This window comes from Psammomys obesus, unplaced genomic scaffold (genome assembly GCF_907164565.1).
Source record: "Psammomys obesus unplaced genomic scaffold, mPsaObe1.curated_primary_1811, whole genome shotgun sequence".
In the NCBI taxonomy this organism is placed as follows: domain Eukaryota; kingdom Metazoa; phylum Chordata; class Mammalia; order Rodentia; family Muridae; genus Psammomys; species Psammomys obesus.
Genome location: NW_026596131.1, coordinates 5,951,693 through 5,964,445, shown reverse-complemented (window position 1 = coordinate 5,964,445; position 12,753 = coordinate 5,951,693). Strand labels below are relative to the sequence as shown.

Sequence of the window (12,753 nt, the reverse complement as noted above, 5' to 3'; positions counted from 1 at the left end):
TCTATCTATCTATCTATCTATCTATCTATCTATCTATCTATCTATCTATCTATCTATCTTTCTATTTCTCAACCAGCCATCAGGTCCAGTTTGAATCTCCCACCTACTCTTGGGTATAGGGCCTGCTTTAGAGTATGGTTGACCTACCAGGTATCATACCCTTAAAGAAAACTGACTTTTCCTATTCCAGCAGCTATCTAATGGGAATAGCTCTTCAACTAGGAGTGGAATTTTGTGCCTACATCTCCCACTCCATGCTGAGATTTCTTCTGTCTTGAGTTTGCATGAAATTTGTGCATGCTGTCACAACTACTGTGAGTTCATATGTGTACTATACCTGTTGTGTTCAGAAAACACCTTTTCCTTGTCATCCTTCACCTCTGCTCTTACAAACTTTCTCTCCTCTCCCCCCCATTCCTTGAAGATTATTCAGCCTTTTAGGGGAGAGTATCTGATAAGATGTTTCATTTAGAGCCAAGAACTTCACAGTCTCATAGTCTCTGCACATTGACTATGGTTAATTTTGACCATTGACTATTGTTAATTTCCACCTACTGCAAGAAGTTTCTTTGATAAGGGTTTGAGAGAAGCACTAATTTATGGATATAGCATATCCAGCTAAATCATTAGAAGTCAATATAATACTGTGTTCATTTAGCAGAAAAAATTGTAGTACTTTCCCTTGTAGGGCCGGCGACCTATTTAGCCACAGGTTGTTCTTCCTGATAACAGTGCCAGGTCAGAGAGCCATTTTATGGGGTGGGTCTTAAATCCAGTCAGGGTGGTTGGTAGCCCCTAACATTCATTCCACAATTGCTACTAAACATCACTGATTTATTTGACTCTGTGAGATTCTGGGCACGGATAGTCATGAGGTTGGTGTTTGGAGGTGGTGGTGTAGAAATCCGTATCAAAGTGCTGAATTCCTTTCAGTTATGTTGGAAATTTCAATAACACAGGCAATGGCGATGTTGCTTTTCTGCTCTTGTTTTTAACTATAGAAGCAGTGATTTCAATTATTTTCTAACATAATCTGCCATTAAGTTTTACAGTTGTTTTATGGGAATTAAGAAATATTCATTATGTTTTAGGATCTTAGGTTTTCAATAGCATGTAATGCCAAAAGGCTAAACTGCTTTCCAGTCCTCATGGATATTATTAGTAATGGACTGCTTGGAATTTTTAATTCTTCAGAGCGCATTCAGACGGACAGAAGTACATTTTTTGAAGTAAGTAAATGAAGACCTTGGATGTTTTTAAGAATGTAATGCAAGAAAAAAATCAATTTTTATGAACTAATGATTGTACATATATATATATATATATATATATATATATATGCATGGCTTGGCTATGATTATAAAAACGTATAAACAGTATGGTTTGGGGGCAATGAGACGGCAGGAAACACATCTAATTGGAAAATCTTTGGCATGGAACCTTGATAGTGGGACATAGCTCAATAGCAGAAGTTTTCAGTGTTTGACTATGCATCCTTCTCAAAAAGATCAACTTGATTTTTGTAGTCCTTAATGCAGTATTTCACAGAGTGTAAAAACAAAACAAAACAAACAAAACCTCACCACAAGGATCTCTGCTGTGGTAAGTGTGGCAAATGTGTGCACCTGGCTCCCTTAATCAAGGCAGCATAAGGGCAGAAAATGAGGCATGAATATGTAGGTAATTTGCTCAAAATCTATAGTTCTTATCATTATTGCTGTTAGTACCGTTTTGCTTGGACATGCATTAAAAGAAGACTTCAGTACAGAACTTTCACCTTTGATAAGATTAGAGTGATTATAGCCACAGGAATAGTTCTTGTTTTAAAGATAACTATTATGTAAAGTTCAAAGACATTAACAGACAATTTAATAACCTCTCACATTTACAAGCCAACTAAATTATTATAATACATAGCCTTAAGATTGTTTTTAATTAAATTTAAGATCCAACATTCATCTATAAATATTTTACTGTATATGTCTGTCAAAGAAAAGAGTCACTGTGGTCGGTAAGATGGTTCAGTTGGTTAAAGCGTTTGCTGTCAAGCCTGATGTCCTGAGTTCAATCCCCTGTGACCCACAAGGAGAGAACTCTTAAAAGTTATTCCCTGCACACACACACACACACACACACACACACACACACACACACACACACTTTTTTCTTTTATAAAAAGCCTTTTTAGAACAACTACAATATTCCTATCTCATGTAAAGGCAGTTCCTCAATTATATCAAATATCACATTTCTTTGACTGTCTTTTTAAAAATATGCTGCCCATGTTTGCTTACATCCTCTAAGAGTGTGCAGATCGGGGAAAGGGTTGTACTTCAGCTCTTCCATTTTACTTCCCTGCGTTGAATTTCTTTTGCCTTAGAAAATGATGCTTTTCTAGATCCCACCATTTGCCTGCAAATTTCATGATTTCCTTGTTTTTTAATTGCTGAGTAATATTCCGGTGTGTAAAAGTACCACAATTTCTGTATCCATTCCTCTGTTGATAGAGATCTGGGTTGTTTCCAGGTTCTGGCTATTACGAATAAAGCTGCTACAAACATGGATAATCTAGGGTCAGATGGAAGTGGAGGAGGACCTCCCCTATCAGTGGACTTGGAAAGGGGCAGGGAGGAAATGAGGGAGGGAGGGTAGGATTGGGAGGGAATGAGGGAGGGGGCTACGGCTGGGATACAAAGTAAATAACCTGTGATTAATATAAAAAAATAAAATATATAAAAATTGTGAGACTTTGTCTCAAAAAATTAATGAAATAAATAAGATAGACATCAAATTAAACAAATAAGATAGACACCAACCACACACACACACACAAACACACACAAAATACTAACTACTAGCTGAGATGACCTTGGATTTATATGTAGATAAATTTAGAATGTGGTTAGAAATTAGACTAGTTTAGTGAAGTTGGCTGTAGGTTCTCCTCTGAGAACCATGCCTTCGCTAGTGCTGGGCAGTTGGTTGAGTTTCCAGTACCAGGGATAAGTTGAATGGGCGTTCAGTTCAGTTAGGTCACCAACAGGATGTGAGTGCCACTCTTGCGTCCTTCGAAGTATAGTGCCATGCTGGCCATTGTTTTAGTGCGTAGGTGTCATAGCTGGGCGGGAATATTATCCCCGCCCCCTGTTCCTTTGGAAGCTCACATGTCACCTTTGCTCCAGTGAAAGCTTGTCCTCGGGGAAACCGCTTTCAGATGACTTATTGTCTAACATTCGTGTACTTACTAATTTCTATATGCCAGGTCTCTGAAAATGTTTAAATCTACTTTTGCATTATCCAGAAGCAGAAGAATGACTCTTTATGAATGTTCAACTGAACAGCTTTGGCACAAGTTTATGAGAATAGAAAATAAAACATCTTTTCCATTTGGTGTTCCAAGAACATGAGTTATATAATAAATTATCTATCTATCTATTATCTATCTATCTATCTATCTATCTATCTATCTGTCTGTCTGTCTGTCTGTCTGTCTTTCTATCTATCTATAGTCTGTGTGTGTTTGTAGAAGGAGAGATAGTTAAATATAGGCATAAATATAAATGTTATTGGTGTGTGAAACGTTGTAATCTTAGAGTAAGAGATGGGTGCTTCACGCTACAGACGGGACTTTGGGAAGACTGGCGGTGAGGGGGTAGCTTAGGTCATTTCTTTGGTTGATATGGTGAAGACAGTACGAATGAACCAGAGGCCTGCTTTCTCTCTGCTCACCATTTCTGCATGGTTTCAGGAGCACATGCTTTATGAGCATGGGTACATGAGCAGCGCATTCTCCTGGATCCCGGTGGCTGCCAGTCTCACACCTTACGTCGCGATGGGCAGCATCCGTGACTACAAAGTAAGAAGTATTAAAGTCTTCAGATATCTTTCGTGCCCAGAAAAAAAATTTCCTTTCAATCTTATGAACATGGATTTACACCCAGGTAGAAAATCGAAAATGTGTGTTTGCTGCAATGTATAATTGATCATTTCAATAATAGGCTGTCAAAATATTAATGAAATGCATTTTTCTTAAGTAGGAAAAATACCACCAACCAGTAGTAAATGGCAACTTTTAATTATTCTCTGAGACCCATTGTCCTATCCTCCCCCCTTTTCTTTGCACAGCAGACGTCTCATTACTCATATCGCAACACAAAAACAATTTTAACCCAAACCTTTTTCCTGTTTAACAAGTCTGAATAGACACCCATCCCTGCCGTTTGAACTCTTTCAAGGAGCCTATGAATGGCACTTATGCTCATAGGACTTTTCTCATTTGTTAACTGCTTCTTTTCCACTAGGATTGAACACTGTTAAAGGAGGAATACCTTTTCCTCTAAATTGTACCTAGTCTATTGTTTTTCATGAATCCCATGGATACTGGGTCAGCTTTTATTTTCATATTTTTTTAAAGACTTATTTTAAGTGTAAGAGAGTTTGCCTGCAGGTATGTTATATGTCCTGTCCATATGGTGCCCGTGGAAGTAAGGAGAGGCTGTCATATTCCCTGGAACTAGAGTTACTGTCACTGCTCAAAGCAGCCAAGCATAAGTGTCTGACAGCTGCTGAAGAATCATGCCCAACAGCTTATCTCTTTTAATCAAATAAAATTAAATATAAAAAGTGTTTAATAAGGACCTATCATTAACATCAATATTTTTGACGGTATTCAACAATGCCTAAGTCCTAGATGAACACCCTTAAGAAGAATTGGGTCAATCTGTGTTTCAACTTGGGATAGTATCAGTCTCTCTTGTGTAGGGCTGTGGTGAATGGCAATGTCATTTTCCAAACAAATGCAATAATCACTCAATGGATATAGTAAAAATAGTTGCTGTGATTACACATTTCTAGTTTTCCTGGTCCCAGCTTTTCAGGATTTTTATGATGATCTTTCTGTTTGTATGTATGTTTGTTTGTTTTTATCAGAAAAAGGTCCTTTCCCAGCTGTGGATTTCAGGCCTTTACCCATCTGCTTACTGGTGTGGACAGGCTCTGGTGGACATTCCCCTGTACTTCCTGATTCTCCTTCTCATGCAAATAATGGACTGTGTTTTTAGCCAGGAAGAGATTATATTCCTCATTGAAAACCTGTTAATTCAGGTAAGTGGTAAAGATTTAGTAATGCTTACATTTTTGGAATGAAGTTTTGCTAGACTGTCCTTTCCTTGGGTCAGAGTTCCCTTTGCAGGTTCTATCTGGGTCCCATTGATAAAAGAATTATAAAAGTTACTCAGAAAGGAACTTGAGGATATCTGTTGGGGTAAAATCACATGCAAGCTGGAAATAATAGCAACTGCCAAGAGAGGGGATCTGGAGCAAAGGGAGAGAGATAGTTAAACTTTAATAGAGTACAAGTGAAAAGATAGATCTTGGAGGCCAAGTGAAAACACTGTGAAAAGAGAAAGAATGAGGTGAGCAGAGTCCTTGTCCTATTTACCTTTCACTGATAGAATACAAAAACTGTCTCTTTCCAGAGTGGAGAGTGGTTTTGACATAAAATCAGCTCGAAAGCAGCTCTCTGGGAACCATCGCACACTAATACTATTTGACTTAGCCTTGAAAAACCTGTCAGTTTTTCTGGGGGTCTGATATATAACTAACTGCATTAACTACTGGCTTTCATTTAAGTTGTGTTAGCTTTGGGCCAAGAACAACCAACTGGGAACACCGTATATTGTCAGCTTACCCTTTAATGTTGCTCTTGTTGGGCCATTTTGAATCTCCTATCATGAACCTGGTTGTTACTTGGAAGCAACCCAAGGATTGTTACTCCCTATTGAAAGGGACAGCAATGTTTTATTGTTTTTTTAATCTTACTTTAAATTAGTTCTTTCAGATTTTCACACATGTTTTGATTGTATTTACACCCTGCCCTTCAGCTCTTCCCCAATTCACCCACCCAGACTTTGTTAATCCCAAATATGGGAGGAGAAAAACCACCTTCATGACTGAGAAATTAAAGCAAGCTTTATTTTAAAGGTGTACCTGGGTCGTGGCACCCTGGACTGTCTCACCCTAAATTGGGGTTTTAGAGAGTAGCCCCAGGCTAGCTTTTTGAGGTCCCTTTACAGGGTAATGCTGTAAGATTAACAGAAAACATCTACAGGCACATTTATGGGATCGAGATAATTGGTTATCAGGAAGAATACAGTGAAAAAGCAAGAATATACATCATGTAGGTGGAGAGTCATACACCATGGGGTTGGCGGTCACAGGTGTAGATCAAGGTATCCTGAAAAGAAAATATTTTGCAAGCCAAGAGGCAGTCCTACACCATGGGGTCATGAATTCAACAAGGCAAGGGGCAGTGATGAATCATGGGGTCATAAATTCAGTGCAGGGTAAAAATTATATTTTGTAAGGTACATCAAGTTTAGAAAACAGAAATTTAGCTAAAAATGGAGACCTGTTCTAGTTGGGTATGGGACAATATGACTCCTGTTCTGAAAGGAAGCCAACATAGCTACTGCTCTGGTTTTATATCTTATGTTCTTTACCAAAAAAAAAAATCTTTCAAGACCAACCTGTGCTACCCAAGTATTTTTACAAGTGTGTTTCTCCACTGGAGATTATGCCACTTACCAGAGGCTACACTCTTAGAAAACACCATCTCTCAGCAGCTCATAATTACCAGTACTCCATGGCTTGGGGTGGAATTGTATGCCTAACCCTATTTCCATGTTGGGATTTGGTCTGCCTTGGGTCTGAACAAATCTGGTGTGTGCTACCAAAACTCCTGTGAGTTCATATGGGCAGCTGCCTGGCTGTGTCCAGAGATTTCAGCTACCACCTCAGATTCTTACACTCATTTCACCCCCTCTTCTGCAGTGACGTGTGAGCCTTGAGGGGAGGTGTGGTCCATTTAGGATTAAGTGTCCTGCCATGTCTCATTCTTTGCCCCTTGGCCAGTTATGCAAATAGAAGCTTCTCATTAATGGATTATTTTTTATTTTTATTTTTATCAAGCCAAGCCTAGTACTTGAAAATGTGTTACAAGAAGTTTAGACACGTTTCATTTTGTCTTCTTTTACATTTTTAAAATTTAAAATTCCTTATCTACCAAGGCAGTAGCAACCATCAGTAGGCCGTTCATTTGAGAGGAAACAGATGTGTTGGTATTCATATCTCAAATGGTGCCTGGAAAGGAGATAGCAGCAGCCCTTTTCATTCCCTTTCTTCCTGCCTAGCATCCCCTACCAATATTATTATTATTATTATTAATCCAAAGAACTTAAAATTGCCTATACTAGTACTTTAAAGAGTGGAGGGGCAGGTATGATTACCTTTAAGTGGTATTCATCTATGTAACCGGACTGTCTCTGTTTTCAGATCCTGTGCAGTATTGGATATGCGTCATCTCTTGTTTTCCTAACATATGTGATTTCATTCATTTTTCGTAACGGCAGAAAAAATAGTGGCATTTGGTCGTTTTTCTTTTTAATTGTAAGTATGCATCCGATGCTTCTCGTTTTATTTTAGACTCTTTCTTGACCAACCCTAGGAGCATGTATTTTATTTTTACTTAAAATTTGTGTTAGACTTATTTTATTTTGTATGTATATGAGCGTCTTGCCTGCTTGTGTGGGGGTGTGTACCACCTGTGTGCCTGGTACCTGTGGAGTTCAGAAAAGGACAGCAGATTCCATGAAACTGGAGTTGGGGATGGTTGTGGGACACCATGTGTGTGCTAGGAATCAAACCTGGGTCCTCTAGACGAACAGCCAGTGTTCGGAAATGTCTCTCCATCCCCAAGGAGTATGCACTTTAATCATTGTACTAAGCAGAATGGGAAATTAATCATTCTCCCTACAGAGGTCTAGTCGCTCTAAGATATTCATAAAGCTATTTAAACTGTAGGATATGTGTGGATGTGTATCTACAGAGCTTTAGGAGTCCGTGAGGTAGAGATTTCTATCCCACAGCTATTCATTTCTTTCCATTGCTATGCTATGCCACTGATGGATATGCTGTAATTAATTTATCCATCGTTGATGCCTATCAAATGGCTTCCCATTTGGAGCTGTTATTAATAACACTGACAGGAAGTTAGTATTGGGTATACTTTATGTATACTTTGGCACATTTATGTGTACAAGTGTAGATGTATCTGGGGATATATGCCTACTGGTGGAATTCTTTGGAATTCTTCTTTATATGTTTACCTTTGGTGTATCTTGCAATTAGGTTGTTTACATCAATGTGAGCTTAAAGAATGAATTTCTTATAAAGTTTCTCCAAAACAAAAAAAATGAACAAAACCATTTAGTACACACAAAATCTTCACAAACTATTATAGCAGCTTGATTGCTTAAATATAAAGCCAACCAAGACATATCAAAATGAAAAATGGTTAAATAAATGGGAGTATATTCATGTGATAGAATATTAACTTCTACTTTAAAATTGAGCTATCAGTCTCTGGAAAGTCATGAAATAAACTTACAGACAACATGAAGGCTACAGATCATGGTTCAAATTACATGAAATTCCAGCAAAACTATGAAAATAATAAATATATTAGTGGTTCCCAGGGGTTATGGGGAGGAAAGATGAGTAGGTGAACACAGAGAACCTTTAGGTCAGTGAAATGCCTTCCATAATATTACAATGGTAGATACATGTTATTGTAACTTCAACAAAACATGTAGACTATATAATGATTAGAATGAACCTTACTACAAAATGTGCTTGAAGAGTAAATATATTTAGAAAAAAAGATAGCATATGTAAATACTTAGACTAAAGCTGAATAGTTCCTCTTGGAAAATAATTTTAAAACTAAGAAAGACAATATTACTGGGTCTGTAGCTTAGCAATGGAGCCTTGCATAAGTGACGCTGTGAAAATTAATAGCCAGAATTCTTAGACTTAAAAACATCTCCAAGACTTATGTTGAAGTGAAAAAAAAATAAGATGCATAGATGTGAATGACCAAAAAAAATGCCGACATAAATATCTGATTTTATACATATTGTGTTTGAAAAACATTGCCTTCCAATAAAATTATGACATAGTTTGTGACACCAAGGGAAAAAATCCAAAGACAATGCTACATTGAATGAGATAGAAATCTATAATAGGAAAATTGATGAGATGAATTCCTTCTCTCTTTCAAAACAAGCTGTAATTCATATCACTATGCTTTAGTGACACCACTCTCTGCCTCATTTCAGGTCACCATGTTCTCCATTCTTGCTACTGACATAAACGAGTATGAGTTTCTAGGGCTCCTATTCTGCACATTTTTAATACCTCCCTTCACACTGACTGGCTCCCTACTAATTTTTTCTGAGGTAAGTAATATCAGTCCTTTCTTACCATGAGCAAATGTATAGGCACTGAAGAAAACCTTGAACAGGAAAAGTCGGTCCCTGGCTATGCAAGGTCTGAAGCTGTGATTTTCAGAAAATGATTTCTCTACAGCGTGTGAAGGGCATGGCTGTGTTCTTTTGAGTTGAAAGCCCTATTCTGGCTTATGAAAGCCAAAAGAAACTTTTGAGTAGTATCATTCTACAGCCTTTCTTCTGGGGAGACCTACAAGGAGGCAGAAAGGATAACCCATTTCTGTTAAGGTTAGGGTGTGTTGGGTTTAAGGTTCTTGATAGATATGTGATAAAAACACTCAGCATCCAGGTGGACATATAGACCTCGAGTTTAGCCCATGGGAGATTGAGAACACAGCAGAATACCTGAGGTTCATCAGTTTACGAGTGTTGGTAAAGCCAGTGCTGGTATAACCCTGTGATATAAACCACACAGGAAATACAAGTTGAAATAAAAAGAGAGTGGGCAGTGTGCACAGGAGCCAGAGAAATGGCTGACTTCTGAGTGTCAGGATCTCCCTCCCAGAAGCTTTGCCTCAGCTCTTCCAAGGCAGATTCCAAGGGTGAAATGAGACTGTTTGTGCAGGAGCCATTAAACCACCAGATGCTACCGGCTAGTCCAGAAGGATGACAGCTGGGAAAAGGCCATTCTGCCTGGGGACTTGAGGGTCTTTGGTGCTGTTGACAGTGCTGGTTCTGATGAAAGCATCAGCTTCACTAGCTGAGCCTCATAGAGAATGAGAGGTGAACAAGCTCTGGCAGTGCCGAGAGGCAAGTGCGCCCACGCACTACGTCAAGATGGAAGAAGGGGAAGGGCAGGTGAATCGGGAAGGTGGTGGATAGGTTTAATCCATTTTCTTCCCAAGAAGCGTCATGCTGCACTCATGGGAAATATGAAGTTCCTCGTAGAGAGGAAAGCAGTGTCTGCGAGTCATCCCAAAAAGCCAAGTGAAAACCACAAGCATGCACTGTCCATGTGGAGAGTCTGGCGTCCATAAGACAGGACCGTCCGACCACTTGGCTATATAACAGAGCGTGTGAAGATAGAGAATAGACCATGTGTCTTTTGAGGAATGAGAAGTCTTCCTATCAAATGAATATTTTCTTGGGGAAGTAAGAATTGTAGTAATAGCCAGGCATGGTGGCACATGCTTTTTATCTCAGCACTGCAGGGAGGTAAGAGCAAGTGGATCGCTGTGAGTCCAAGGCCAGCCTGGTCTACAAAGTGAGTCCAGGACAGCCAGGGCTACACAGAGAAACCCTGTCTCAAAAACAAAACAAAACAAAACAAAACCAAATTTAGTCATTACTGTGTGTGACATGTAAGAATTAGCATTTTGAGAAGAGAAGGAAATATATGAAAAATCATTTCTGGGAGTGAATCAGTAGGATTGGCAGAGCTGTGTGAACAGAACTCATTTTTCAAGCAGAATAAGCAAAATTGAGAGGTAAACTATTCAGAAAGACCTCAAGAGGTCAAGATACAGCTCAAGAAATAAAATTGGCCCATAACCTTTTATTCATGATGAAGTCAGATGAAATCTACTTTTTTGAAATCTAATAGGACAATGTATTCAAATATGTACAATTCTCCAAGTGAAGAATTTTGTCTGGTTTGGGGAATGGTCATAATTATTTCCAAAAGTGGATATCAGCAGATAAGAATATTACAAATCCAGGGTCCCTAGAGGAGGAAAATGGAGGGGAGCATGAATGAGAGCAGAAACTCAAGTGAACACAGCTCAGAAAGAGGGTTTCCTTCAGAAAGACTTGCCCACGACTTCAGTGGGTCCTGCCAGCACTGCCCACGACCCAGCTCACTCCTGGTATGGCACAGAACAGTATTCTGCATCCTGGCCCACGGGCAAGCTCAAGTTCATACAAACACTGAGAAACAAGGAAAGCACCTCCAGAGTTTATCTGATACCCAGGCTACGTGGGGGTTCATTATACACAGGACAAAGCAGGAATGAAGGAACACTCAATTGAGCGTGTCTTCTCATTTCGCAGGTTTTTTATGACTCCGAGGATGACGTAGGAGCGTCAAAGTCTCATGTGGGATTTCTGGCATTGCTGATAGTAAGATGGCATTTCCTTTGTAATGTTTTTGCAATAGGAGACACCTTTGTACTATCTGAGGGTTTTTTTTTTTTTTTTGGTTTTATTTTGAGTTTCAAAAAATTAAGTAATTTTTAGACATTTTGGGAATAAGAAGTAACACACACACACACACACACACACACGACTTTAATCTGACTTTAAATCACTAGCGTGACAGTGATCATCTGATGATAAGCATGGAGCCCCAACTCTAAACAGAATTAGTATTTGTGTCAACTCGTTACTACTATGTTGGTATCTTTTTACATTTATTTATTTGTTTACTTGGGAATGCATGTTATTGTATGCATGTAGGAACCAAAGAGCAACTTATGGGAGTCATTTACCACCTCATCTCACCATGTGGGACCCAGGAATTGAACTCAGGTCATCAGGCTTGGCAGCAAGCATCTTTCCCAACTGAGCCCTCCTACTGGACCATTAAGACTATGGTTATATAACTCCTGTTTTGACAGCTTTGTAAAATGTCAAAATAGACTGTTTTCAGCTTTGTGAGGATGCTATCAAATGCCATCTTGTAGATTCTCAGTCTCATTAAATTACCTCCAATATGAAAACAGTTATTTGTTGATGTTAATTTTGTTTTTCTTTCTTTGTCCCCAGCCTTACATCCAGTTTTTTCTTTTCCTTTTTGTTCTCCGATGTCTGGAAAAGTACCTCAGGAACAAATCGCTAAGAACGGACCCTGTGTTCAGGTTGAGAGTATTAAAATAGAATTTCACGTTTCATTTAATCTTTATTCTTTAGACATTTTAATATGCCTGAATTAACTGGGATCGGGGGAGAGAGCTCAGGATTGTTTTTAAGGGCCTGTGTCATAGGCAAAGTTATTATAATTCATGATCATACAGTCTAGTTTAAAAAGCAGTGTTAGCATACATAAGACTCTAAATTAGGAGAGATGGAAATTTCATGGGTACCCTTGAGTTATATACAAGAGATAGTATCTTTAAAAGAATAAATAAATGCATATAAGCAATTGGATAGAGGTTGACAGTCCAGGAAGGAAATATATGTGAGCCGTAAGACTAAAGTTGAGATCCGTGCTCTTTTCCCTCAGACTTGAGAAGGCAGCTGGGACAAATTTAAAGTTTTATATTAGAGGATAGCATAAAATAAGTGAAGCTGGGTTTTGGAAAATTCTGAAATAGGGGAAGTATGAGAAAGGTATTGAAAACTAGTTAATGAGCAACCAGTATGAGAGTGTTTTACACACATACTTTCTCTTCTATCTCTTCGAAGAGACTCCGTTCATAAGGCACCTCTTATAAACGAAGGCACTTAGTTGGGGCTTGCTTACATTCCT

At 38.6% G+C, this 12,753-nt stretch overlaps 1 protein-coding gene across 3 annotated transcripts in view; it reads left to right on the top strand.

Moving 5' to 3' along the window:
• The window catches only part of Abca9 (ATP binding cassette subfamily A member 9), a 70,082-nt gene that overhangs the window by 41,945 nt on the left and 15,384 nt on the right, over nucleotides 1-12,753 (top strand). For all 3 annotated transcript variants that reach the window (XM_055592409.1, XM_055592410.1, XM_055592411.1), the window contains 7 exons: nucleotides 1,092-1,229; nucleotides 3,749-3,856; nucleotides 4,930-5,103; nucleotides 7,333-7,446; nucleotides 9,177-9,296; nucleotides 11,337-11,405; nucleotides 12,051-12,142. In XM_055592409.1, coding sequence (XP_055448384.1) covers nucleotides 1,092-1,229; nucleotides 3,749-3,856; nucleotides 4,930-5,103; nucleotides 7,333-7,446; nucleotides 9,177-9,296; nucleotides 11,337-11,405; nucleotides 12,051-12,142 — 815 coding nt within the window. The remainder of the gene's footprint in view (nucleotides 1-1,091; nucleotides 1,230-3,748; nucleotides 3,857-4,929; nucleotides 5,104-7,332; nucleotides 7,447-9,176; nucleotides 9,297-11,336; nucleotides 11,406-12,050; nucleotides 12,143-12,753) is intronic.